Below are 25,426 nucleotides of genomic sequence, written 5' to 3' on the forward strand. Positions count from 1 at the left end.
TAATGGCGAATGGTGTTCAAGTGAATAAGACATAGCTAGAAAAAGAGAGGCAGATTAACCGACAAACAGATTTATTTGTTTAGCTATCAGATGCTGTGTTTTATTCCGTGCATCTGGTCTTCATTTATTTATTTATGAAACAAATTATTATGGCTTCCCAACTCACATACCGTGACTCCAGGTACTGTGTGGCATCAAAAAGCCACGATTTCAAATGCACCACCACCACCCCACAATGGTGACAAACACGATCAAACAAGCCACCATTGTGGTTTTAGGTTTCGCACATTGTGTGATTCCCTCTAATGCAGGACTGCCCTGAGCAGCATGGAGGATAAAGCATAGTATCAAAAAAATAATACAATATTTTGAGGATGATAGATCCAAAAATGGTGTTTCTCAATTTCTGGGAAATTCTAAGAGTTGAAGTCCACCCATCTTTGAGTTGCTAAAATTGAGAAACTTCTTCTAAAATACTTAGAAAACACTTTCTGGCTGGGAAATGAAGGAACACAGATTTATTCATCAGGCCATCTGGCATTCTAGCTGTAGAATAAAACTAGATTTTTATTTTATTTTATTTCAGGCCTTCCCATTCACTTCACCCTTGTCTGTCAAAGGAAAAAAACTTGGTGTCCTTTCTACTAAAACTGAAAATGTCTTGGAAAGATTGTGTAATTATCCCCCCCCTCCCTGCCACATTGACGTCATCAGTTGCATTCTCTATGGGGTCAACAAGTGGCTGTTACAAAGCAACATTAAAAGACTTTGCCTTGATGCAAAAAAAAAAAAATAGAGAGTGAGAGGGTTATATATGGCAAGAGGGGAAAAAAATACAGATGAAGTTAAAAAACGTCTCTGGAGCTGAAGCAACAAAAGGAACCGTCCTTCAGATTTTGCAAAATTGTAAGTTTTCTTTTTCTGTCATTATCTGAAAGCAGGAATTCATTGACAAGGAGTTTGTCTCCTTTTTTTTAAAGCAGAAATGTATCTTGCAAAGAGCTTACAGTAGGGATTCTCTATGTGTCTGCTTGTGTTACTGTGCAGGGTAAAAGATACCACTGAATTTAAAAATAAATACATGTGCTCATTATAAGGACGATGATAATAAATGCACAGCCAACCTTCTCTGATGGATGTTGTTCTTAATGCTGTTAAAGCACTGTTAAATTTTGCCTACTTTTTTTGATTTTGGATTCTGAGCTCTTGTGTCTGTAAGATGACTCCAGGGATTTTTACGCAAAATCCTTTTTTTCTTTTTTTTCTTTTTGGGGGGAACTTCCAAAAGTGGACGGCTAGATTACAAAGGAGGGAATAGGTTGGTCTACACCACCATTAAATTGAGCAGAAAATCAAACCCGCTCTTTTTAATGAAGCCAAGTTTATTACCTTCAGCATGTTGCTGTTTTGCAGTGTTTGGATGCCTTTCGCTCCAACTTACCTGAGCACCAAGGGAAGGTACATAGTGTCTGTGGAAGACTTTTCCATTTTGGTGTCCAGTTTAGGGATAGTGGGTTGCATTCCCCCCACCCCCAAAAAATGCTACATTATTTTGCTGAAGCCAAATCTTAACAAGAAAGAGCAGCTAACCAGAAAAAAATAATCTCTGAGAAATGAATATGAAATAATGTTCATTTATTCAAAGGAACACTATACGAAAGAAGTATGCTCTTTCAGCCAAAATCTTTCCAAAAAGGACTTTACAGTGTATACCAGTCAGTGCCCGCTCTAGAGGTGACAATCCCAAAGGGAGAAAATGATGCAAAATGAGGAAGAAATGACATTTCTGTCCTCACAACAGCTACATGAAATCCAAAGAGTTAATGAAGAATGATGTGATGAGCTGTGCACTGTTAACACTGAGAAAGGATTGGTGGCTAAGCTAAGCATCTTCCTTATTTTTAATTTCAAATTCTTTGAGGATCTTCTTTATTCTTTCACCTTCTCTGAACAAGTGATGGCTTTGTGGTGGGAGGAAAAGAAAAGAGATCTTCCATTTCTAAGATCGGTGGGACAGGAGATTACTAGAGATGTGTATAAGTGCTCATGATGTGGTTGGCATTTTTAACTCATTTCCATTTGGAAATCTAGAGACAGGGAGAGAAACAGAAAGACTGAGAAAGAGAGGGGGGGAGAGGGAGAGAGACAGAGAGAAAGACAGAGAGAGGAAAGAGAGAGGGAGAGGGAGGGAGGGAGAGAGAGAGAGAAATAGAGACAGAGAGAGAGAGAGGGAGAGAGAGAGAGAGAGAGGGAGGGAGAAAGGAGAGAAAGAGAAAAAAGAGAAAGAAAGAGACAGACAGAGAAAGACAGAGAGAGAGGGATAGAGACAAGGAAAGAGAGAGAGAAAGAGAAAGACAGAGGGGGGGACAGAGAGGGAGAGAGATAGAGACAAGGAGAGGGGGGGGAGAAAAAGAAAGAGAGAGAGAGAGAGAGAGAGAGAGAAAGAAAGAAAGAAAGAAAGAAAGAAAGAAAGAAAGAAAGAAAGAAAGAAAGAGAAAGACACACAGAGAGGGGGGAGAGAGAGAGAGAGAGAGAGAAAGAGAGAGAACAAGATGTGATTTTTAAAGCTTCCTTTCTCATCCTGAGAGTTATTAATATTTATTAGATTTTATCCCATCTTTATTACTTTATAAGTAACACAAGGTGGCCAACCTACCTAATGCTCTTTCCTCCTCCACTTTTTCCTCACAACAACAACCTTGTGAGGTGGGTTGGGCTGAGACAGAGTGACTGGCCCCAAGTCACCCAGCTGGCTTTCATGCCTAACCCAGGACTAGAATTCACAATCTCCTGGTTTCTAGACCAGCACCTTAACTGCTACACTACACTGGCTCACTCACAAGAGTGATGGGACTTGTGTTCCAACTTGTGGTCAACACTACTTGTGAAAGGACATAAAAGACCAGTTGTGTATCACCAGCCCTTTGTTTCCTGCCAATATGAGAGAGAGAGAGAGAGAGAGAAGGAGAATTTTAACACATTAATTGTTTTAATTAATGAATTCATTAGTTTTTAGAAAGCTTTTTGATTAAGCAAAGCCAAAACCCTCGCCCACTTTTTTCAAGGTCAGATTTTCTGTTGTCTCACTGGATTTCAGTTGCCAGATTTAAAGCTGGCAATCTGCATTTATTTGCCAGGTGCGAAGTAAGGACAATACATCATCTATCTTTTGCTTAGGAGCAGAAGAAAGCATTTATTCATCCCAGGTGTGCAACAGAAAACACCAAGCATGGCATGAGAGTTCAAGCATTTCTCTAGCAATGTTCCCCTCTCCACCATCCTAGGAACGAGCGATTTCCCTTTTGTTTCCACCACAGGAAAGGCGAAGGAAAAAAAGAATATCCTACAAGAATCTAAAGCAAAATCATCATCATCATCATCAATTGCAAAAAGCAGCCTTACTAGGAACCGCCCCCATGCTGCAACGATATCTGTAATAACATCAAACATCCAATCTGCCTATCCCAGGTCCTTGGTAAGGACTCAATAGGTAGACAAAATGCCAAATCCAGTCTGAACATCTGGCTGACTGTGCGATGATCAATAATAATAATAATAATAATAATTATTATTATTATTATTATTATTATTATTATTATTATTATTATTATTATTATTATTTGTCGATAAGAAAGACAAAAAAGTCTGGATATTGGATGTGGCAGTGCCTGGAGACAGCAGAATACACGAGAAAGAACTGGAGAAGATAACAAAATACAAAGACCTACAAATAGAAATAGAAAGACTGTGGCAAAAGCAAGCAAGGGTAGTACCAATAGTAATAGGCTCCTTAGGTGCAATCCCAAAACAACTGGAGCACCACTTGAACACCATTGGCATTGACACATTCACTATTAGTCAATTGCAAAAGGCAGCCTTACTAGGAACTGCTTCCATCCTGCGACGATACCTGTAATACCATCAAACATCCACATCTGCCTATCCCAGGTCCTGAGTAAGGACTCTATAGGTAGACAAAATGCCAAATCCAGTCTGAACATCTGGCTGACTGTACAATGATCCATAATAATAATGATGATGATGATGATGATGATGATGACGACGACGACTGGATTTGGCATTTTGTCTACCTATCGAGTATATACACATACATACATACATACATACAAATATTTTGAACACATAGTGGAAAGAGGAAACTTGAGAGTTCACAAGGTTGATGCTACGTGGAACAAAACTGTGATGGAATCTGGATGTTCTGCTTCGGATACCCCGAAGCCTTCTCCCAGAAGGCAAAAAGGAAAACAGGTGTTGAAGTGGGTGTATAGCATCCCAGACAATTCTGCCGACCCTGCTCAAGCATCACTTATATGCAATTGCTTTGTCCAGAACTGGACAGGTGATGAATTCTGCCTGAACGCTTTCTGTTTGACAATGGAACTGATGGCCCAGAAACAGGGTTCGTCTTAGCTAGATATAATTAAGCAGAGGGGCGTCCATTTCTCCAGAGGCTTCAATTAGGATTTTTACATGGAATAGAAGATTTAACCTGAGGTTCTAAAACGTTCTAAAGAACATTCTAGGATTGTATCATTCAGTTGGTTACTAAGAGAGCCAGTTTGGTGTAGCGGTTAAGGCATCAGGCTAGAAACCCAGGGTCTGTGAGTTTTAGTGCTGCCTTAGGCACGAAAACAACCGGGTGACCTTGATCCAGTCACTTTCTCTGAGCCCTAGGAAGGAGGCAATGGCAAACCACTCTTGAAAAACCTTGCCAAAAAAAAAAAAAACTCCTGCAGGGACTTGTCCAGGCAGTTTTTGAAAATCAGACGTGATTGAATGGATTATTTTTTTAAAAAAAAAAACCATGTTACCAAGACCTTGGGCAGGAGACCACTAGGAGATGACAGAAACTTTAGATAGATAGATAGATAGATAGATAGATAGATAGATAGATAGATAGATAGATAGATAGATAGATAGATAGATAGATAGATAGATAGATAGATGTAGGTAGGTAGGTAGGTAGGAAGGAAGGAAGGAAGGAAGGAAGGAAGGAAGGAAGGAAGGAAGGAAGGAAGGAAGGAAGGAAGGAAGGAAGGAAGCAAGGAAGGAGGCAAGCAGGTAGGCAGGTAGGCAGGTAGGCAGGTAGGCAGGTAGGCAGGTAGGCAGGTAGACAGGCAGGCATCAGACATTGGCGATCATGTTGGCGATCCTGTTTTTATCAGCAGCCGCAGGAAATAGTGCTGCTGAGTTTTGTCCAAACCAGTCCCTTAGATTTTGAAGCCAGGATGTTCTTCTTCTGCCTGGACTTCATTTGCCTTCAGTCTTTCCCTGGAGGATTAAATGGATTATGCCGTATTTTTCTGGGTGTTTCATCACATGTCTGAAATATTCTAATTTTCGTTTTTTGATTGTTTTGATGATTTCCCTGGGCTTTCCCAGGTGGATTATCACTTCCTCATTTCTGATCTTGTCAACCCAGCTTGTACATAACAGCCGCCTGTAAATCCACATTTCAAATGCTTCTAGTCTCTTCCGGTGGCCTTCTGTCAGAGACCAGCTCTCTACTCCATAGAGCAGGATAGAAAAAAATATAGCATCTGACAAGCCTGATTTTCAGTCTTAGGCTTATGTCGTGACTGCAGAATAGCTACAGAGAACCATATTCAAAGGCATTCAGTTACTGAATATCAGTTTGCTGCAGGGAACCAGAAAAAGAGAATTATGGCCATCAACTTTTGCTGGTGGGTTTCTTAAAGACATCTGCTTAACCAGGAAGGGGAAAGCTGGACTTGGTAAATCTCATTGTCCTGATAAAGCAAGTATCACATGCTAATTTTATGACATGAAGCTTGTAGATCTGTGAGTTGGTTGCCTTCATTTTTTTTCCTAGGAAAAATAATACAGGATATTGTTTTCTCTTTTTTCCAGAACAGAAATGGGTGAAGAGATGACTTCAAATTGGACCACCCCCATACAGAACTGGACCTCAGTGGCCGAATTCATACTGGTTGGCCTTTCCAACAATCCTGAGACCCAACAGGTTCTATTTGCAATCTTCCTGGTGATCTACCTGCTGATTTTGGCTGGGAACATACTCATCATGATCACCATCATGCTGGACCAGAACCTCCATACCCCCATGTACTTCTTCTTGAGCAACCTCTCTTTCATTGATATCTGCCACTCCACTGTCACTCTGCCCAAGATGCTAGTTGATTTCCTATCTACCGAGAAGACCATCTCATTTGGAGGTTGTATTGCTCAGATGTTTTTCCTTCACCTCTTTGCCTGCACTGAGATCTTTCTCCTCACCGTTATGGCCTATGATCGCTATGTAGCCATCTGCAACCCCATGCACTATCTCAAAGTCATGAACCATAAGGTCTGTCTGCTCTTGGCGGGCACCATCTGGGTTGGTGGAACCATCCATTCCCTTGCTTTGATTGGCATGACAATCAGACTCCCCTATTGTGGCCCTAAGGTGGTGGACAACTTCTTCTGTGATGTTCCCCCAGTCATCAAGCTTGCCTGTACTGACACATATGTCATTGAGGTCCTGATTGTGTCCAACTCAGGCCTGATCTCCGTGGTCTGCTTCGTGGTGTTGGTGGCCTCCTATGGTGTCATCTTGGTCTCCCTGCGTACCCGTTTGGTGACAGGCCAACACAAGGCTCTTTCCACCTGTGCAGCCCATTTGACAGTGGTGACTCTCTTCCTGGGACATTGCATCTTCATTTATTCCCGTCCTTCCACAAGTTTTGCAGAGGACAAAGTGGTTTCGGTCTTCTTCACCGCAGTGACTCCATTGCTCAACCCCATTATCTATACCTTAAGGAATGAAGATATGAAACGGGCTCTGAATAAATTACTTGGCTGGAAGGTAGACACAGAGAAGTGAGACCTTGGCCCTAATGTGAGATGCTGCTCATCAAGAATATTCAATAAAATGTGACTGGGGTGGTTCCAAAGGGGAAGAACATCAATAGACCAAGATCGGGACCTCCATGGATCTCACATCTTTTATAAGGTCATCATTCAGTGGTAGAATTTGGGACCTCAAATACAATCTGGTTACTCAGAACAAGATGCAGAATGGCTTTACTGCTTCCTCATGTACCATATACACTCTGTAGCTTCAGGCAGCTTGGAGCATAAATTCCATAAAGATTAATAGTTTCATTAAATTAAATGTTTTGGAAATAAAGCAGAGTTTAGTATTATTCCTTCCTTTCCTTTTCTTTCCTTTCCCTTCCCCTTCTTTCTCTTTCCTTCCTTTCCTTCTCCTTATACTCATCTTTCTTTCTTCCTTCCTTCCTTCCTTCCATCTGCTTTTCTCCCTTCCCTTCCTTCTTCTCACTTCCATCTCCTTCCTTCTTTCTTTCTTCCTTCTCTCTGTTTTTCTTTCTTCCCTTCCTTTCCTTTCCTTTCCTTTCCCTTCCGTTCATCTTACAACCATTCATCTAATAACCATTCAAAGTTGTGACGGCACTGAAAAAGTGGCTTATGAACATTTTGCAGTCACATGATCAAAATTTGGATGCTTGGCAAACAGAATTATGACAGTTGCAGTGGCCCCGGGGTCATGTGATCGATCCCCTTTTTGCGACCTTGTCAATGGGGAGCCCAGATTCACTTAACAACCGTGTTACTAACTTAAGTGCAGTGGTTCACTTAACAACTGTGGCAAGAAAGGTCATAAAATGGGACAAAACTCACTTAACAACTGTCTTGCTTAGCAATGGCAATTTTGGGCTCAATTGTGGTCATAGGTTGAGGACTACCTACAGGGAGTTGGACTAGAAGAGTTCCAAGATCCCTTCCAGCTTTGTTTTTTGTTATTCTGCCCACAGCAAACTATAGAGATGCCTCCATGAAGTTAGCAAAAGCCCTCACCTTGAAGTCCTTCACCCTTTTTCAAAGTTAGAGATCAGCAACATGGGGGTTTCCAGGTATTCTGGATGACAGAATTCCATAAATTTCAGGCTGTACTGCCAAAACTAGTGAATTAGAAGTGCTGTTGTCTAAAACTTGTGAAGATACTTTTCTGCCAAACTTTGCTGTAATGTTTGGGTGTTTGTGTGCTGTTCTTCCTCTGCATAACACCAAGAATCCAACTCTTCAAAGCCTGAGAGGGCTTATTAAAACATTTCTGAGATTAACTTTACAGTTTCCAAAACTTTGGGTAGCATGACAACTTCCCTAGTGGCCTAATTGGTGTTACTTCTGAGTTGAATCCTCAAAGCATTATGCTTCTCTTTGACCTCCAAATAACTGACATGAATTATTACCGACTCACAATTATATTTAAGAGCTAATTGCAAGGATGATGCAAATTATATTTGATTTTATGTTTACCATTCCTTTTTTTTTTTTAGAAAGAGAGCGAGAGAGAGATGCATTTTAATGACAGATGCTGAATAATTTTCTAGAAGTCAAAGGCACTGAAAAAAAACATTAGATTGCTTCCATGCTGGTAAATTTTGATGCAAAAAGATCATCTCTCTCTGCCCATTTTATTTTGAGTTATATGGATTTGGAATTAATCGGAGTATGCATTTGACTACTTAAGCAGATATCATTTACTTCCAAAGGAAGAATTAAACTATTAAAGGTGAACTTTTATTATCATCACATCCTGGAAGGAACAAACAAGGGTTTGAAGACAGATTGACTTAATTTCTTTAAACTGACCTCTGTGGCTTCTCCTAAAACCTTGTTCTTGTGATACTGAGCATAAAGAATTTATTCAGAAATAAAACTCTCCTAATTATTGCAAGCACCAGCATGTATGTAAGTGCTATTTTATTCTTTCTATTTTAAAAGGTTGTTTTACAAACATCTTTTTTTTTTAAGCCATACATAATTTTGGGGTGGGTGGGATATAGCATTAGAGAAAGAAACTGAAGTTCTAATTTTGTGAAAACTTACATTGCTGCACTTAACTATAATTAATTCTGAAAATAATGCATGATTATTCATTGTCTTTCTAGCCTGCTGGTAGTGGTGTTCTGCATTTGCACAAGACAAATGCTGAAAAATAAATAATAACTTAGTGCCATGAAACCCCTGTGCTACATTTTAAATAAATTCCTAGTCCAGAGTTCTGAAAAGATCATTTCCCAAATATATGAAACGCATAAAGTGCCCTCTGATGAACAGCAATGGCATAAATTCTGCAGGTGATAAACTCAGCATGTTGTGCATTCGACAACACACTTCCAGGCTTTTAGAACAGAGCAAATGATTTACACAATAGCATTTGGTGCATACGGGGGAGGGGGGAGAGTACTTAGCACTAGTGATCTGCACAAAATTGTACATACATTGAAGTCAAAGTATATAAACTCATACATAACACAGATGAATTGTTTCCAATTGTTTTGGAATCTGAGTTCTATGGAAAAACAGAATGGATACAGTGAAAATATGATAATCCTAAATTATAGCAGATGTTTTAACTGTGAACATCAACAACTTGCAATCAGTCTCTGGTGACTTGGAGTGCAAATATTCTCCTTTATTAGGAGTGCATTGGTCAGAAATAACATTTGCCAAGGTTGAGAAACACTGAGATGTATTATCCATCCATATTTGTGTTTTAATAATACATTCTTTGTGATAGACAATGATGAAGATTTAATCTTGAAAGTTACAACATAGGACCTGCCCAATTTTTTTCCTGGTACTTAAATCATTTTTTTCTCCCTCTTTGACAAAGCATGTATTTCTATCATAATTATCTTTCTGTCTTGTTTCTTTTCTTTTTTGTTATTTTGAAAGCAATATAAACTACATTTTAAAAATTGCTTTGTAAATATGGAAGAGATTCGTTAATGTAATGGGACCAAAATATTGCAGAAAGGTTTCACTCAAACAATAAGTCCTTTTAAAAACAAAAACAAAAAAAAACCCTCCCCCAGTTGCAAACTGTGTTTTCAACTGCAAAGAAATCCCACATTTTTCCCCCCTCTCTCCGAGGTATAAAATAAATGAAGAGATTTTGAGCACAGTAACTGTAAATCTGTTAAAATTAACTATGTGGAAGGAATAAGTTTGTCCTCTGACAGTCCTTGCCTGTACGGAATGTGTCAATTGTTGCTGTACTTTTTCATGCAGAAAAAGTAATTGTGGAACACCAGATAATATCTTACCGGAAATGTGAAGAGCTCAACTATAAACCTGTAAACCTGTAAACCTCAACTGTAAACCTGGGTGAACTAGCTGCAACTGCAGTGGTGTTATTCTTGACAATCTATTATTTTATTACTGACTTTCCAGAAGAAGCATCTAGGAGAGTGTTTTATTTATTGGCATCCTTTCCCTATTGTATGACTTTAATCCAGGGGTAGTCGACCTTGGCTCTTTTATGACACGTGGACTTCAACTCCCAGAATTCCTGAGCCAGCTAAGCTGGCTCAGGAATTCTGGGAACTGAAGTCCACGAGTCATAAAAGAGCCAAGGTCGACTACCCCTGCGTCTAATCTTTCAGATAACAGATTGATCCTTTCCTGTGAATTTAGGTGAAGCAGAAATGAAAACAAGAATATATCTAAAGTTAGGATTGAATGTCGCTCCTGAGCACAGATTCTAGATCATAAATCCTGGCTCTGAAATTTGGGGACCTTGATTTGGAATCTTGCGATTTTCAAAACTAGAATCTCCCCTCATGCCATGACCCTAGTCTCAATCTCCCCTATGAATCCATTTCAAATAACATTGGGTCTCCTGCGTAATATGTAGCATGGCCATACCAGGTGGGTAGAAATGCAGTTCAGCTGTCTGAACTAACATGCCCATTTTTTTTTATTAAAACTGACATGGTAATTTGGAGATCTGAAGTCTGTCTGATAGTTCAGCTATTGTAGACCATGATAGCTGATGTATATGATAGAGCTACTAAGATGATTAAGAGGTTGGGGAATAAAACATATGAAGAACAGTTGCAGGAATCAGATGTAGCCAGTCTAGTGAAAAAAAGGACTAGGAGACGACATGTTAGCAGTGTTCCAATATTTGAGGGGCTGCCACAAAGAACAGGGGGTCAACCTATTTCCCAAAGCACCTTCTAGTCCAACCTCCTGCTCAAGCAGGAAGCCCTATATGATTAGGGGATTGGAGGCTAAAACATATAAGGAACGGTTGCTGGAATTGGGTATGTCTAGTTTAATGAAAAGAAGGACGAGGGGGGACATGATAGAAGTGTTCCAATATCTCAGGGGCTGCCACAAAGAAGACGGAGTCAAGCTATTTTCCAAAGTGCCTGAAGGCAGGACAAGATGCAATGGATGGAAATTAATCAAGGAGAGAAGCAAACTAGAATTAAGGGGGAGTTTCCTGACAGTGAGAACACTTAACCAGTGGCACAGCTTGCCTTCAGACGTTTTAGCTGTTCTATCACTGGAAGATTTTAAGAAGAGACTGGACAGCCGCTTATCTTAAATGGTATAGGGTCTTCTGTTGAGCAGGGGGTTGGACTAGAAGAAGATCCCTACAAGGTCCCTTCCAACTCCACTATTCTGTTTTGTTCATCCAACTTTGGCAGATGTACAGAGATTCATCCAATTATTTTCCCTGTCCAGACAACTCCTTCCCAACCTAGTTCCATCTACTTCCTGTTACATAATACTGCCTTACCATGACAATTTGAGTCACCTAAGTTCATAATGGATGGAAGCCCATCAAGGAGAGAACCAACCTAGAACTGAGGAGAAATGTATTTAATTTAATTCCAATTAATCAGTGGAACGACTTGCCTCCAGAATTTGTGGGTGCTCCAACACTGGAGGTTTTTAAGAAGAGACTGGACAACCATATAATAATAATAATAATAATAATAATAATAATAATAATAATAATAATAATAATAATAGTAATAGTAGTAGTAGTAGTAGTAGTAGTAGTAGTAGTAGTAATAGTAGTAATAATAATAATAATAAAGTTGGAAGGGACCTTGGAGGTCATCTAGTCCAACCCCCTGCTCAGGCAGGAAACCCTATACCATTTCAGACAAATGGCTGTCCAGTCTCTTCTTAAAAACTTCCAGTGTTGGAGCATTCAGCGCTTCTGGAGGCAGGTTGTTCCACTGGTTAATTGTTCTAACTGTCAGGAAATTTCTCCTTAGTTCTAGGTTGCTTCTCTCCTTGCTTAGTTTCCACCCGTTGCTTCTTCTCCTGCCTTCAGGCGCCTTGGAGAATAGCTTGACTCCCTCTTCTTTGTGGCAAACCTTGAGATATTGGAACACTGCTATCATGTCCCCCCTCGTCCTTCTTTTCATTAAACTAGACATACCCAATTCCAGCAACCGTTCCTTACATGTTTTAGCCTCCAGTCCCCTGATCATGTAGGGTTTCCTGCTTGAGCAGCAGGTTGGACTAGAAGACCTCTAAGGTCCCTTCCAACTCTGCTACTTTGTTATAATATTGTTCTTCTTTCCCTCCTACTTTCTCCACAGAAGACCATGCCGGCAGAGAACATTACAGAAGTTACGGCATTCATCTTATCTGGACTCACCGCCAATCACAACACTGAACTGGTGCTTTTTGTTCTTTTCATTGCCATTTACTCTTTGATCCTCGTTGGCAATATTCTCATCGTGATCACCATCATCTATGACAATCAGCTGCACAGCCCTATGTATTTCTTCCTCAGCAACCTCTCCTTCATCGACGTCTGCCATTCCTCCGTGGTCATGCCCAAAATGCTAGCAGACTTCCTGACCGAGTCCAAAACCATCTCCTTTGGAGAATGCATCGCGCAGATGTTCTTCCTCCATCTCTTTGCCTGCACAGAGATCTTCCTGCTGACCATCATGGCCTACGATCGCTACGCTGCCATATGTCATCCTTTGCATTACACAAATATCATGAGCCGCCGGGTCTGTCTCAGCTTGGCGGTGGCCATGTGGCTCGGAGGCCTCGTCCACTCCATTGCTTTGACGGCGTTGACTCTCAGCGTGCCCTACTGTGGCCCCAACTCTATCGATAACTTCTTCTGTGATGTTCCCCTAGTCATCAAGCTAGCGTGCACCGACACCTATGTTTTTGAGATCCTCATTGTCTCCAATTCAGGGCTGATCTCCGTGATTTGCTTTATCGTTTTGGTCATCTCCTATGTGGTCATCCTGGTCTCCTTGAGGAACCGCTTCTCTGAAGGACGACGCAAGGCTCTGTCGACTTGCGCTGCCCACCTGACCGTCGTGACCTTCTTCTTGGGCCACTGTATCTTCATTTACCTCAGGCCAGCCAAGAGTTTGGCCGCAGACAAAATTGTTTCCATTTTCTTCACCGCTGTCACACCCTTGCTGAACCCGGTCATCTACACGCTGCGTAATGAGGACATGTTAAATGCCTTGACCAAACTCCGCGGTCGGCAAGTCCACGCAGGAGCCAAAGGAGTTCATTAAGAAGGGTCAAATCTTTCAAGATGTGGCACCGTTTCTTTTCAATAATTTGATAATTGATAGAAATAGGGAGGTGCCTACCACAGGCAAGGAAGCAGACTTCAGATCTAATGTTATCTACAGAATTTACAGAATAACAGAGTTGGAAGGGACCTTGTAGGTCATCTAATCCAACCCCTGCTCAAGCAAGAAGCCCTATACCATTCTGGACAAATGGCTGTCCAGTCTCTACTTGAAGCATCCACAACTTTTGAAGGCAAGCTGTTCCATTGGTTGATTGTTCTCACTGTCTCCTTATTTCTAGACTGAATCTCTCCTTGATCCGTTTCCATCCGTTATTCCTTGTCTGGTCTTCAGGCGCTTTGGGAAATAGGTTGAACCCCTCCTCTCTGTGACAGCCCCTCAAATATTGGAACACTGCTGTCACGTCACCCCTGGTCCTTCTCTTCACTAGACTAGCCATGCCCAGTTCTTGCAACCGTTCTTCATATGCTTTAGCCTCCAGGCACCTAATCATCTCTGTTGCTCTTCTCTGCACTCTTTCTAGAGTCTCAACATCTTTTTTGTTGTGTGGTGACCAAAACTGGATGCAGTATTCCAAGTGTGGCCTTACTAAGGCTTTATAACAAAATACCAAAATAACAGTTGGAAGGGACCTTGGAGATCTTCTAGTCCAGTGGTTCTCAACCTGTGGGTCGGGACCCCATTTGGAGTCGAACGACCATTTCACGGGGGTCGCCAAACAACGCAGTCTGTCATTTTTCCCCCCTTTTCCTTAGCTGTGCTACTCCCTTTTATTCTATTGGCTTTTGAAAGCCAATAGAATAGACTCTCTTGAATAGAGTCCAATTCTATTGGCTTTCAAAAGCCAACAGGAATTGTCCAGGCTGTCTCTGCCCTGCTGAGCCCGCCAAAAGTCCCATTCTGCAAACGGTGCTGCAGCAGTAGTCCTCGACTTACGACCAGTTGGGTAGTCCTCAACTTACGACTGGTTGGGGGTCATGGCATTAAAAAGATTGAGAACCACTGTTCTAGTCCAACCCCCCCCCCCTGCTCAAGCAGGAAATCCTATGAGATTTTAAAACTGGGCTTTGTATCCTTGTTACTCTTTAAATTGGGGTGAATGCGAGTTTGAAAAATATAGTTATACGTAGTCCTCTCCTTATGACCACAATGAAGCCCCAGATTTCCATCACTAAGCAAGACAGTTGTTCAGGGAGTTTTGCCCCATTTTACAACCTTTCTTGCCACGTTTGCTAAGTTAGTGACACTATTGTGAAATGAATCTGGCTCTTCCATTGATTTTGCTTGGTCCCAAAGGTCACAAATTTGTCCAAATTTTGATCATGTGACCACGGTGATGTGGCAATGGTCTGGTGACATTTTTCAGTGCCATTGTCACTTTCAATGGTCACTAGATCAGAATCAGAATAGAGCTGGAAGGGGTCTTGGAGGTCTTCTAGTCCAACCCCCTGCTATACCATTTCAGACAAGTGACAGTCCAGTCTTTTTTTAAAAACCTCCAGTGATGGAGCACCCACAATGTCTGAAGGCAAGCTATTACACTGGTTAATTGTCCTCATTGTTAGGAAGTTTCTCCTTAATTCTCTCCTTCATTAGTTTCCATCCATTGTTCTTGTCCTGCCCTCTGGTGCTTTGGAGAATAATTTGACTCCCTCTTCTTTGTGGCAGCCCCTCAAATGCTGGAATACTGCTATCATGTCACCCCTATTTCTTCTTTTCTTTAGTGTCCAGGCATTGAATCATCTTAGTTGCTCTTCTTTGAACTTTTTCCAAAGTCTCAAAATCTTTTTTGTAGTGTGGTGCCTAAAACTGGGTGCAATATTCCAGGTGTGGCCTTATAAAGGCTTTATAAAGCAGTACTTCATGTGATTTTGATTCTATGCCTCTGTTTACACAACCAGGGATTGTATTGGCTTTTTTGGCTCCTGCCGCACACAGCTGGCTCATGCTTAAGTGATCGTCCACTAGGACTCCAAGGTCCTTCTCCCAGTTTACTGTTTTTGAGAGAGGTTGAACAAATCCACTGTCCACAATGAGTGCTTTTTGTCAGAAATCAGAAGTAAATCTTGGTTTCTAGCAAAAAAAACAAACCATTGTAAATCACAGCCACATGACCCCTGGACACTGCATTATTTTGTAAGTATGTCTGCATCTTCAGACACCCCACATGGTGGGTGAAATCATGGCACCACTTTCAAAATCCTTCCTTTCTTCCTTCCTTCCTTCCTTCCTTCCTTCCTTCCTTCTTCCTCCTCCTTCTCCTTCTCCCTCTTCTTTCTTTCTTTCTTTCTTTCTTTCTTTCTTTCTCTCCTTCCTTCTTCTCTTCTCCTCCTACTACCCTCCTCCTTCTTTCTTTCTTTCTTTCTTTCTTTCTTACTTACTTACTTACTTATTTCTCCCTCCTCACTGCGTCCTCCTCCTCCCCTCTTCCTTCCTTCTTCCTCCTCCTCCTTCTCCTTCTCCCTCTTCTTTCATTCTTTCTTTCATTCTTTCTTTCTCTCCTTCCTTCTTCCTTCCTCCTCCTCCTACCCCTCCTTCTCCCTCTTCTTTCTTTCTTTCTTTCTTTCTTACTTACTTACTTCTCTCTCCTCCTCATTCTTCTCCTCCTCCTTCTCCCCTCTTCCTTCCTTCCTTTTTCCTCCTCTTCCTTCTCCCTCTTCCTTCCTTCCTTCCTTCCTTTCTTTCTTTCCTTCCTTCCTTCCTTCTTCTCTTCCTTTCTTTCTTCCTTTCTTCCTTCCTTCCTTCCTTCCTTCCTTCCTTCCTTCCTTCCTATTCCTGTATATGCTGCCCATCTCACCTGGTGGTATCCCTAAACAGCCTACAATCATTAAAAGCTGATGTAAACATTAAAACATCAAAGAATAAGTAGTAATGTTAAAAGTAGCTTAAAATGAGCAGGGATGGAGAGGAAGGAGCAATAGGCACAGGGGGGGAGGTGGGTCTCTTATCTTACTCATTAACCGACCGCAGAATGATGCACCCCCATTGGGGCCAGAGGCCAGTTGGCAAAGCCAGGTCTTCAGGCTCCTTTAGAAGGCCAAATGGCTGGGTATAGATGTCACCTCAAGGGGGCAGGTGAGGAAACAATGGTCTAAAAGGCAGCAACCATGGTGGAAAAGACACTTCTCCTGGATCCCACCAGGTAGAATTGCTTGACCGATGGGGCTTGTAGCATGCCCCATCCGCTGGTGTGGGTCAAGTGGGCTAATCCCATCGGGGTGAGATGGTTCCTCAAGTAACCTGGACTCATGCCATGAAGATGATCACCAACACCTTGAATTGGACCCAGAAGCAAACTGGAAAGCAGTGCACCTCAAGGAACAGAGGCATAACATGGGCCATCCTAGGGGTCTCAAGAGCTGTGCTCGCCATTGCATTCTGCACCCGCTGTAGCTTCCAGATACTCTTCAAGGCTAGCCCATGTAGAGCACATTGCAGTAGTCCAAGCTCAAGATGACCAAGGCTTGAGGGACTGAGTGCAAGGAACTCTTCTTTATCCACTGTGTCACATGGCTGCTGCTTCCTTTATGTATACATAAATTAAATCCTTTAAGGTTTCATTTAAATGTTAAAGATGCCGCAAAGTTGCTGGAGTATTTTTCCTTTACAAAACATCAGCAGATCTGCTCATTCTTTGGAAGAAGCCAGCATGGCTGGGTCTGTTTTTAAAACTACAAGCAATCAAGTTGCTAGACCTCAGTTTATGGAAGTTAATCGGGAAGGCTTACGTTCCGTATACATTTAAAGGTTAAAGATGTAAAGATGGGAAGGAAAGAGAGGGACGATTTTCCCCAGACTGCACATTGTCATGGTTCCGATAGATGAAACCGGTAAAAGAACATCAAGGCAAGAATTCTTCCTTAAAGAACATTTTATTAGGAAACAAAGTATCGGCACTTACAAAGTTGAACCCAAAACTGAGATTCCCTCTTCCCAGATACAAAGCAACAGATTGCAATTCCCTCCCCATAAAAGCTGTCATAAATCACATTCACCCACCCTTCAGCCTGCCAAAGAACATATCCTTGAGTTCCCACACTTCTACATTATTATGGCTAGCTAAACTCTCAGCCATTTACCCCATTCCCCCCTCCTATATCTGAACTCTAAAAGAAGAGAAAAAGCACGTTAAAAGCAAAAGTAAAATGGCTACTGTTTCTCAGTTGTCAGAGCGTTGACATCCATTGTCACAGCGTTGACACTCATCCCCATTATTATCAAATTTATAGAGTACATGAAAAACAAGCAATAAAACAAAGTTAAATAAATTTAATCTGCAGAATAGATATCAGCTTCATAACATGTAATAATATGCAATATACAGGCAGTCCTCAACTTACAACAGTTCATTTAGTGACCGTTCAAAGTTAAAACAGCACTGAAAGAAGTGACTTATGACCATTTTTCACACTTATGACCATAACAGTATTCCTATGTCACTTCATCAAAATTCAGACGCTTGGCAACTGACTCGTATTTATGACGATTGCAGTGTCCTGGGGTTATGTGATCTCCTTTTGGGATCTTCTGACCAGCAAAGTCAATAGGGAAGCCAATCATTTTACTAACTTAACAATTGTAGTGATTCACTTAACAATTATGGCAAGAAAGGTAGTAAAATGGGGCAAAACTCTCTTAACCAATGTTTCATTCAGCAGCAGAAATGTTGCACTCAATTGTAGTTGTAAGTCAAGGACTACCTGTAATAGCGGGTTTGATACATGTTTTCTCCCTTAGGGCACCATAGTTTTGGGGTTACATTGTTAAGAGACATCAAACTTAATATTCCATTATTAACAAAGATATGAGCAAGACTGATGGGAAGGAGGATATCTAAGTATGAAGGAAGGAAGGAAGGAAGGAAGGAAGGAAGGAAGGAAGGAAGGAAGGAAGGAAGGAAGGAAGGAAGGAAGGAGATGGGAATTGAGAGAAGGGAAGGAGAGTGAAGAGAAGGGAAGGTAGAAAAGCAGAGAGAAGGAAGGAAGGAGATGGGAATGAGAGAAGGGAAGGGGAATGAAAGGAAGGGAAGGCAGAAAAGCAGAGAGAAGGAAGGAAGGAAGGAAGGAAGGAAGGAAGGAAGGAAGGAAGGAAGGAAGGAAGGAAGGAGATGGGAATGAGAGAAGGGAAGGGGAATGAAGAGAAGGGAAGGCAGAAAAGCAGAGAGAAGGAAGGAAGGAAGGAAGGAAGGAAGGAAGGAAGGAAGGAAGGAAGGAAGGAAGGAAGGAAGGAAGGAAGGAAGGAAGGAAGATGTGATTGAGATCAAGGCAGTGGTGGGATTCAGCCAGTTCGCACCAGTTCGGCGAATTTTTTGTTGCCCAGGCCCAGAATGGACTTCCGGAAGCTGCATCCACACAGAGAACCGGTTGTTCACCTATGTGAATCCCATCACTGGATCAAGGTATATAAACTCATACATAACCAAGATGAATTGTTTCCTCTCCAAGTTTTGGAATTTGAGTTCTATGGAAAAACAGAACAGATACAATGAAAAACTGACAGTCCTAAATTATAGCCAATGCTTTTTAAATATCAAGAATTGGCAATCAGTCTCTGGAGACATTGAATGCACTGGTGAGAAATAACAAAATCTGTTATCTTTTCATTACCAACCAAAAATTTTCTTTATGAAAATTATCCTGACGTTTTAACATGTCATATATTTACAGTTTCATACTTATGCTGGGATTAATGGAATTATTATATAATTATAATATATACAGTACATACTCACAGATACCTACACCTTGTGTTGAGCTATTTTTTTTTTTAATTCTCTGGCATGCATTTTGGGAATTTCATATTGGGTGGCCCTGTGTACATTCCTCAAACAGATGAATGTGATGAGGCAAAGATTGTTAAAAGCCACTGATCAATTAAACATCCATGATACCGATAAAGGAGAATATCTGTCTGCATTACTGAAGAACTGAAGAAGCTAAGAAGCCAAGAGGCTGAGAAGCGAAACGTCTTCAAGGAAAATCCAGCTGCCTCTTGAAAAACCACCTTTGGGAACTGCAGTTCGGCAGTTCGATTCTCACCAGCTCAAGGTTGACTCGGCCTTCCATCCTTCCGAGGTCGGTAAAATGAGGACCCAGATTGTTGGGGGCCATAGGCTGACTCTGTAAACCACTTGGAGAGGGCTGTAGAGTACTGCGAAGCGGTATATAAGTCTAAGGGCTATTGCTATTGCTATTTTGGTTCTACCTTCCAAATGATTCCTTACCCTTCATCTAAATCAGTGATTCTCAACCTTTCTAATGCCGTGACCCCATAATACAGTTCCCCATGTTGTGGTGACCCCCAAGTGGGTGTGGCCACCAATAAGAGGGAGTAGGACAGCTAGGGAAAAGGGAAAAAAATGGCGGACAGCATGGTTTGGTGACCCCCGTGAAATGGTCATTCGACCCCAAATGGGGTCCCGACCCACAGGTTGAGAACCACTGATCTAAATATCCGAAAAGTGCTTTTTTCGCGAGTCAACTGGGCTTTCTTGTTTTTCTTTTTTTTTCTTTTTTTTATTAAAAGTTTTAAAAATTTCACACAATATATATCCCCAATCCCTCCCCCCCTCCCCCTCCCTCCCCCACTTCCCAGAGCTGATTACAGGGTTACAAATAAACAAACATAATCTAAATAACATTACCCAACTATACTATTAATCAAATCCATAACATACTTTAACTCCTCTTCAAAATAAAGATTAACAAATTGAAAACAAAAATAATTATATGATTCTATAATTATATAATTAAACCCTAATACTACAAATAACATAATATAAAATATTATATAAAATAAAGTAATATAAATTCAGTCGTATTAAACTATTAATAATAATCTAAAAATTACTCATAAGCAAGATAATATTTTTCAGTCTGATATTTCTTTTGAATATAATCAATCCATCTTCTCCAAACTGAAATATATTTTTCTTGTGAATGGTCCTTTAAATAAGTGGAGATTTTTGCCATTTCTGCTAAATTAGACACCTTAAGTATCCATTCTTCCGTAGTAGGCAAAATATTTTTCTTCCAATATTGCCCCACCAGTAATCTTGCAGCTGTTATAAGATTCAACATCAAATTAATTTCTTTAACATCAAAATCTACAATAACACCCATTTGATGAACTATGGAAGTATGCATGCAATCAATGAGCATGACAATAGTTTTAAAAGTGAATGTCAAACAACTTAGTAAAACATATTAAAACATTTAAATCTGTGTTACTGCAAAATGAAACCGAAGCTGCATGAACTGCGTTGAACTAAAAAGGCACTGTGGTTGAAAATGGAAAATAAACACTGGTATATTTCCTTAATATATATTTCAAATAAATTAGAATTGTACTTTTTCAGCCTCATCCAAGAAGTGAAACATCTTCAAGAAAAACAAGAAAGTCCAGTTGCCTCATGAAAAAAGCACCTTTGGGACAACCATGACCTGGATGATGGAGAATCTCCATAGATCTTCATCTGAATGCACTTTGGCTGGCAAAAATAACCCTCTTATGCCTGCTCTCCTTTCACCCCTCCCTTCATCTCTGTTTCTTGCCCCCCTTTCTCACATCTGGAGGAAGACATCACAGGTTGCTCTTCAGGCTTCAGGCAGGATCGTAGTGTCAACCGTTTCCCATTCCAGCAAGCTCTGTTCCCAAACAGTCCTAGATAGTTAGCTTCATCATGTTCCAAAATGATGGGACATCATTTGCTGGGTTTATAAAGTTCATAAACTTTACAAATGCCTGGAAACTTGAGGTACTATTCCCAGTGGCCAATCTTCCAATATAGGGAAGACTAGCAACTTTCAAAAATGCTCACATCTGCAGTAAATGATAACTTATCTGACTGAATTCCGGTGAATTCTCCTGTCCTATCTTCTTGACAAGTTAGTTGGCCAACTCATCTCCTTGTAAAAAAGATCTTCTTCCGGAGCCAGAGTTTCTGCATGGACTTCTTTACCTCTTCGTTCCTCAGGGTGTAGATCACAGGGTTGAGGGCAGGAGTAACCATGGTGTAGAAGACAGCTACCAGTTTGTCTGAGGAGAAGTTGGAAGCAGGGCGAATGTAAAGGAAGATGCATGGCCCCAGGAACAAGACCACAACCAGTAGGTGGGCACTACAAGTTGAGAAAGCTTTGCGACGGCCTTCAGCTGTCCGTCTTCTCAGTGAGAACAGGATGATAACATAGGAAGTCACCAAGGCCAAGAAGCACATCAAGGAGATCATGCCACTGTTTGATACAATGAGAACGCCGGTGAAGTACGTATCAGTGCAAGCCAACTTGATGACTGGGGGGACATCACAGAAAAAGCTGTCTATGACATTTGGGCCACAGTAAGGGAGGAGAATGGTGAGAACCATCTGGACCACGGAGTGGACACTCGCGCCCACCCACAAACCACCCACCAAATAAGCACAAATCTTCAGGTTGACATGTTTCACATAGTGCAATGGGTAGCAGATGGCAACACAACGGTCATAAGCCATGATGGTCAGGAGGAAGATCTCGGCACAAGCAAACATGTGGAGGAAGAAGAGTTGGGTCATACATCCCCCAAAGGAGATGACCTTTGGGTAGAAGAAGATGTCAAGCAGCATCTTGGGTGTAGTGACAGAGGAATGGCAGATGTCAATGAAAGAGAGGTTCCCCAACAAGAAGTACATGGGGGTGTGGAGGCAGCAGTCACAAGCCACCGTCACTATGATAAGGATATTCCCTATTAAAATAAGCAGGTAGATGATTAAAAAAATGATAAATAATACCAGCTCCAGACTCCGGATATCAGTCAGTCCCAAGAATACAAAATGGGCCACTGTCTGGTTGAACTCTGACATTGCGGTGGGATAGACTGAAGTCCACACATTCAACCTAAAGAGAGAGAAACAATATATTTGTTTCAGAATACCTCCAAATGTACATATGTAGAAATACACACCTATATATCATTCCTCAATATGAATATATACCCCGTAACCACTTCTTTACTTCAGTAGCAGATGGGATATGAATAGAATAGAATAGAATAGAATAGAATAGAATAGAATAGAATAGAATAGAATAGAATAGAATAGAATAGAATAGAATAGAATAGAAAAGTTGGAAGGGATCTTGGAGGTCTTCTAGTCCAACCCCCTGCTCAGGCAGGAAACCCTATACCATTTCAAACAAATGGTTGTCCAGTCTCTTTTTAAAAACTTCCAGTGTTGGAGCATTCACAACTTCTGGAGGCAAATTGTGTTCCAACTGATTAATTGTTCTCACTGTCAGGAAATTTCTTCTTAGTTCTAGGTTGCTTCTCTCCTTGATTGGTTTCCATCCGTTGCTTCTTGTCTTGCCTTCAAGTGCTTTGGAGAATAGCTTGACTCCCTCTTCTTTGTGGCAGCCCCTGAGATATTGGAACATTGCTATCATGACCCCCCTCGTCCTTCTCTTCATTAAACTAGACATACCCAATTCCTGCAACCATTCTTCGTATGTTTTAGCCTCCAGTCCCCTAATAATCTTCCTTTGTAGACCCTCCACTGCTTCATGTCTACAACTCTTTGTGCACATGCCAGATGTACATTGCCAGATTACTTCAAAAGACTGTGATATGTTTATCAAAGGTTTCTACAAGGGTTTTTTTCAGATTTTCAATGGATCTGCCTTGTTCAGCGATCAAAGTCTCTGCCTTCTAAAGACTGTTGAGGACAGGCTTCAGGCATGTTGAGACAAACACACTTTTGCTACTGCAAATTTCTGCCTCAGCTTCTGCCTTGTATCAATAGCTTTTTTTTTCAATATGACTATCAACTGGCGGTCAACATCTAATGAATGAGTAGATCTGAAATACTACTCACGTTTGAAAATCATTGTTTAATACACCCTAGAGCTGAAAAGAAATTTTACACAAATTTGTTGTTTCCAGATCTTTTCAAGCTGAACAGCACATGGGATAGATAGATAGATAGATAGATAGATAGATAGATAGATAGATAGATAGATAGATAGATGGATGGATGGATGGATGGATGGATGGATGGATGGATGGATGGATGGATGGATGGACGGACAGATAGAAATAGAGAAGAGAGAGAGATGATATAGATATATATAGATGATACAGAGAGATATAGATATAGATATAGATGATATAGATGATATAGATGATATAGATATAGACAGGGCTTTTTTGTCATAGAACGCACCGGAACAGAGTTCCAGCATCTTTTTTCAATGGATTTTCCAGAGTTGCCTTGAACAAAAATCTAGTCTTTTCACTAAAAATTGAAAGAGGTTTTTTTTCAACTACAAAGGTAAACCTTGTAGGGTAAGCAAGGCAGCTTGTATGATATGTGTGAGTTCCGGCACATTTTTTTTTTTTACAAAAAAAGCACTGGATATAGATATAGATTAAATATAGATATATAGAGGGGGAGAGAGACAGACAGACAGACAGACAGACGGACAGACGGACAGACAGACAGACAGACATGATGTCATTCTTCCAATATTTGAGAGGCTGCCACAAAGAAGAGGGGGTCAACCTATTCTCCAAAGCATCTGAAGGCAGGACAAGAAACAATGGATGGAAATTAATCAACAGGAGAACCAAACTATAACTAAGGAGAAATTTCCTGACAGTGAGAACAATAAACCAGTAGAACAGTTTGCCTTTAGAAGTTGTGGGTGCCCCATTACTGGAGGTTTTCAAGAAGAGATTGGACAACCATCTCTCTGAAATGGTATAGGGTTTCCTGCTTGAGCAGGGGGTTGGACTAGATGACCTCCAAGGTCCCTCCCAACTCTGCTATTCTGTTGTGTTCATCCAACTTTTTCGGATGTACAGAGATTCATCCAATTATTCCCCCTGTCCAGATGACTTCTTCCCAACCTAGTTCCAAAGCTATTTTCCAAAGCACCTGAAGGCAGGACAAGAAGCAACGGGTGGAAACTGATCAAGGAGAGAAGCAACCTAGAACTAAGGAGAAACTTCCTGACAGTGAGAACAATTAATCAGTGGAACAGCCTGCCTCCAGAAGCAGTAAATGCTCCAACACTGGAAGTTTTTAAGAAGAGACTGGACAGCCATTTGTCCGAAATGGTGTAGGGTTTCCTGCCTGAGCAGGGGGTTGGACTAGATGACCTCCAAGGTCCCTTCCAACTTTACTACTATTACTATCTACTTCCTGTTATTCGGTTATTTTTATTCACCTCTAAGCCTTATGCACATCTTTGCAGCTATCTCCATGCTCATGTACAATCATAGTTAAGTACTCACATTTTCCTGAAGACAATCTACTCAGTGAGGGTATCCCAGCTAGGATAGTGGATTGGGCGATAAAAGCTTAAAAATAAGCTGCCGACATCCACTAGCAAGCCAAGAGCCTGGAGGGGCTCTGTCTTAATAATTTCTCTTGCATAGAGGTGATATCACAGGCTGCATTGAAGATAAAAGAAGATTTTTCCAGATTGGAAATCTGCACGCTAATGAATTCACCATTGAGCTGGAGTGTTTAATTAAAGTTTTCTCAAGAGGGCCAAAGGTTATAGACAGGTTTTAGTAACAACCATGGAGCAAAAAAATATTGCGTTGGAAGGAAGGATCCCATGATGACGTTCAGAGGTCCATTTATTTATTTATTTATGAGACTTATATACCGCTTTAAGTGCAAGCACTCTCTAAGCGGTGTACACCAGTAAGCAATGTATATATATATTTACATTGCCCCCAACAATCTGGGTCCTCATTTTACCTACCCCGGAAGGATGGAAGGCTGAGTCAACCTTGAGCCGGTGAGATTTGAACCGCTGACCTGCTGAACACAGTCAGCTAAAGTGGCCTGCAGTACTGCACTCTAACTGCTGCGCCACCTCGGCTCTCTTAGTCCATGACTAACCAATTCTATTTTTGACAGTAAAAACTACCAGCAGGAAAAACAGAGTTGGAAGGGACCTTGGAGGTCATCTAGTCCAACCCCCTGCTCCAGCAGGAAACCCTATACCGTTTCAGACAAATGGTTGTCCAATCTCTTTTTAAAAGCCTCCAGTGTTGAA

The 25,426-nt window shown here is 41.1% G+C and overlaps 3 protein-coding genes across 7 annotated transcripts; 2 read left to right on the plus strand and 1 right to left on the minus strand.

Moving 5' to 3' along the window:
• The first annotated feature begins 771 nt into the window (after positions 1-771).
• On the plus strand, positions 772-7,168 carry LOC120302063 (olfactory receptor 4E1-like). Of its 3 annotated transcripts, none has more exons than XM_039329991.1 (2): positions 772-906; positions 5,893-7,168. In XM_039329991.1, the coding sequence occupies exon 2, from the start codon at positions 5,900-5,902 to the stop codon at positions 6,860-6,862; it is 963 nt and encodes a 320-aa protein (XP_039185925.1). In that variant the 5' UTR covers positions 772-906; positions 5,893-5,899; the 3' UTR covers positions 6,863-7,168. The 3 variants fall into 3 exon arrangements, with proteins under 3 accessions (XP_039185925.1, XP_039185927.1, XP_039185926.1); XM_039329993.1 differs by having other exon boundaries at positions 854-906; positions 5,898-7,168; XM_039329992.1 differs by lacking the exon at positions 772-906 and adding an exon at positions 3,397-3,475.
• A 515-nt stretch (positions 7,169-7,683) lies between these two features.
• Positions 7,684-13,611, plus strand: LOC120302051 (olfactory receptor 4E1-like). 2 transcript variants are annotated; one of them, XM_039329963.1, is made up of 2 exons: positions 7,684-8,754; positions 12,417-13,611. In XM_039329963.1, exons 1-2 carry the CDS (start codon positions 8,749-8,751, stop codon positions 13,365-13,367), a joined length of 957 nt encoding a protein of 318 aa, XP_039185897.1. In that variant the 5' UTR covers positions 7,684-8,748; the 3' UTR covers positions 13,368-13,611. The 2 variants fall into 2 exon arrangements, with proteins under 2 accessions (XP_039185897.1, XP_039185898.1); XM_039329964.1 differs by having other exon boundaries at positions 7,684-8,750.
• A 5,058-nt stretch (positions 13,612-18,669) lies between these two features.
• Positions 18,670-24,846, minus strand: LOC120302050 (olfactory receptor 1509-like). Of its 2 annotated transcripts, XR_005555085.1 has the most exons (3): positions 24,651-24,846; positions 20,955-22,258; positions 18,670-18,848 (listed from the first exon to the last, which is right to left on the minus strand). XR_005555085.1 is itself a non-coding variant. In XM_039329962.1 (2 exons), coding segments are annotated over exons 1-2 (972 nt in total). In that variant the 5' UTR covers positions 24,653-24,846; the 3' UTR covers positions 20,417-21,288. The 2 variants fall into 2 exon arrangements, 1 of the variants encoding a protein (XP_039185896.1); XM_039329962.1 differs by lacking the exon at positions 18,670-18,848 and having other exon boundaries at positions 20,417-22,258.
• Between the last annotated feature and the right edge of the window lie 580 nt (positions 24,847-25,426).

The sequence above is a fragment of the Crotalus tigris genome, unplaced genomic scaffold (assembly GCF_016545835.1).
Source record: "Crotalus tigris isolate CLP2741 ecotype Arizona unplaced genomic scaffold, ASM1654583v1 scf7180000024422.1470167, whole genome shotgun sequence".
Classification (NCBI taxonomy): domain Eukaryota; kingdom Metazoa; phylum Chordata; class Lepidosauria; order Squamata; family Viperidae; genus Crotalus; species Crotalus tigris.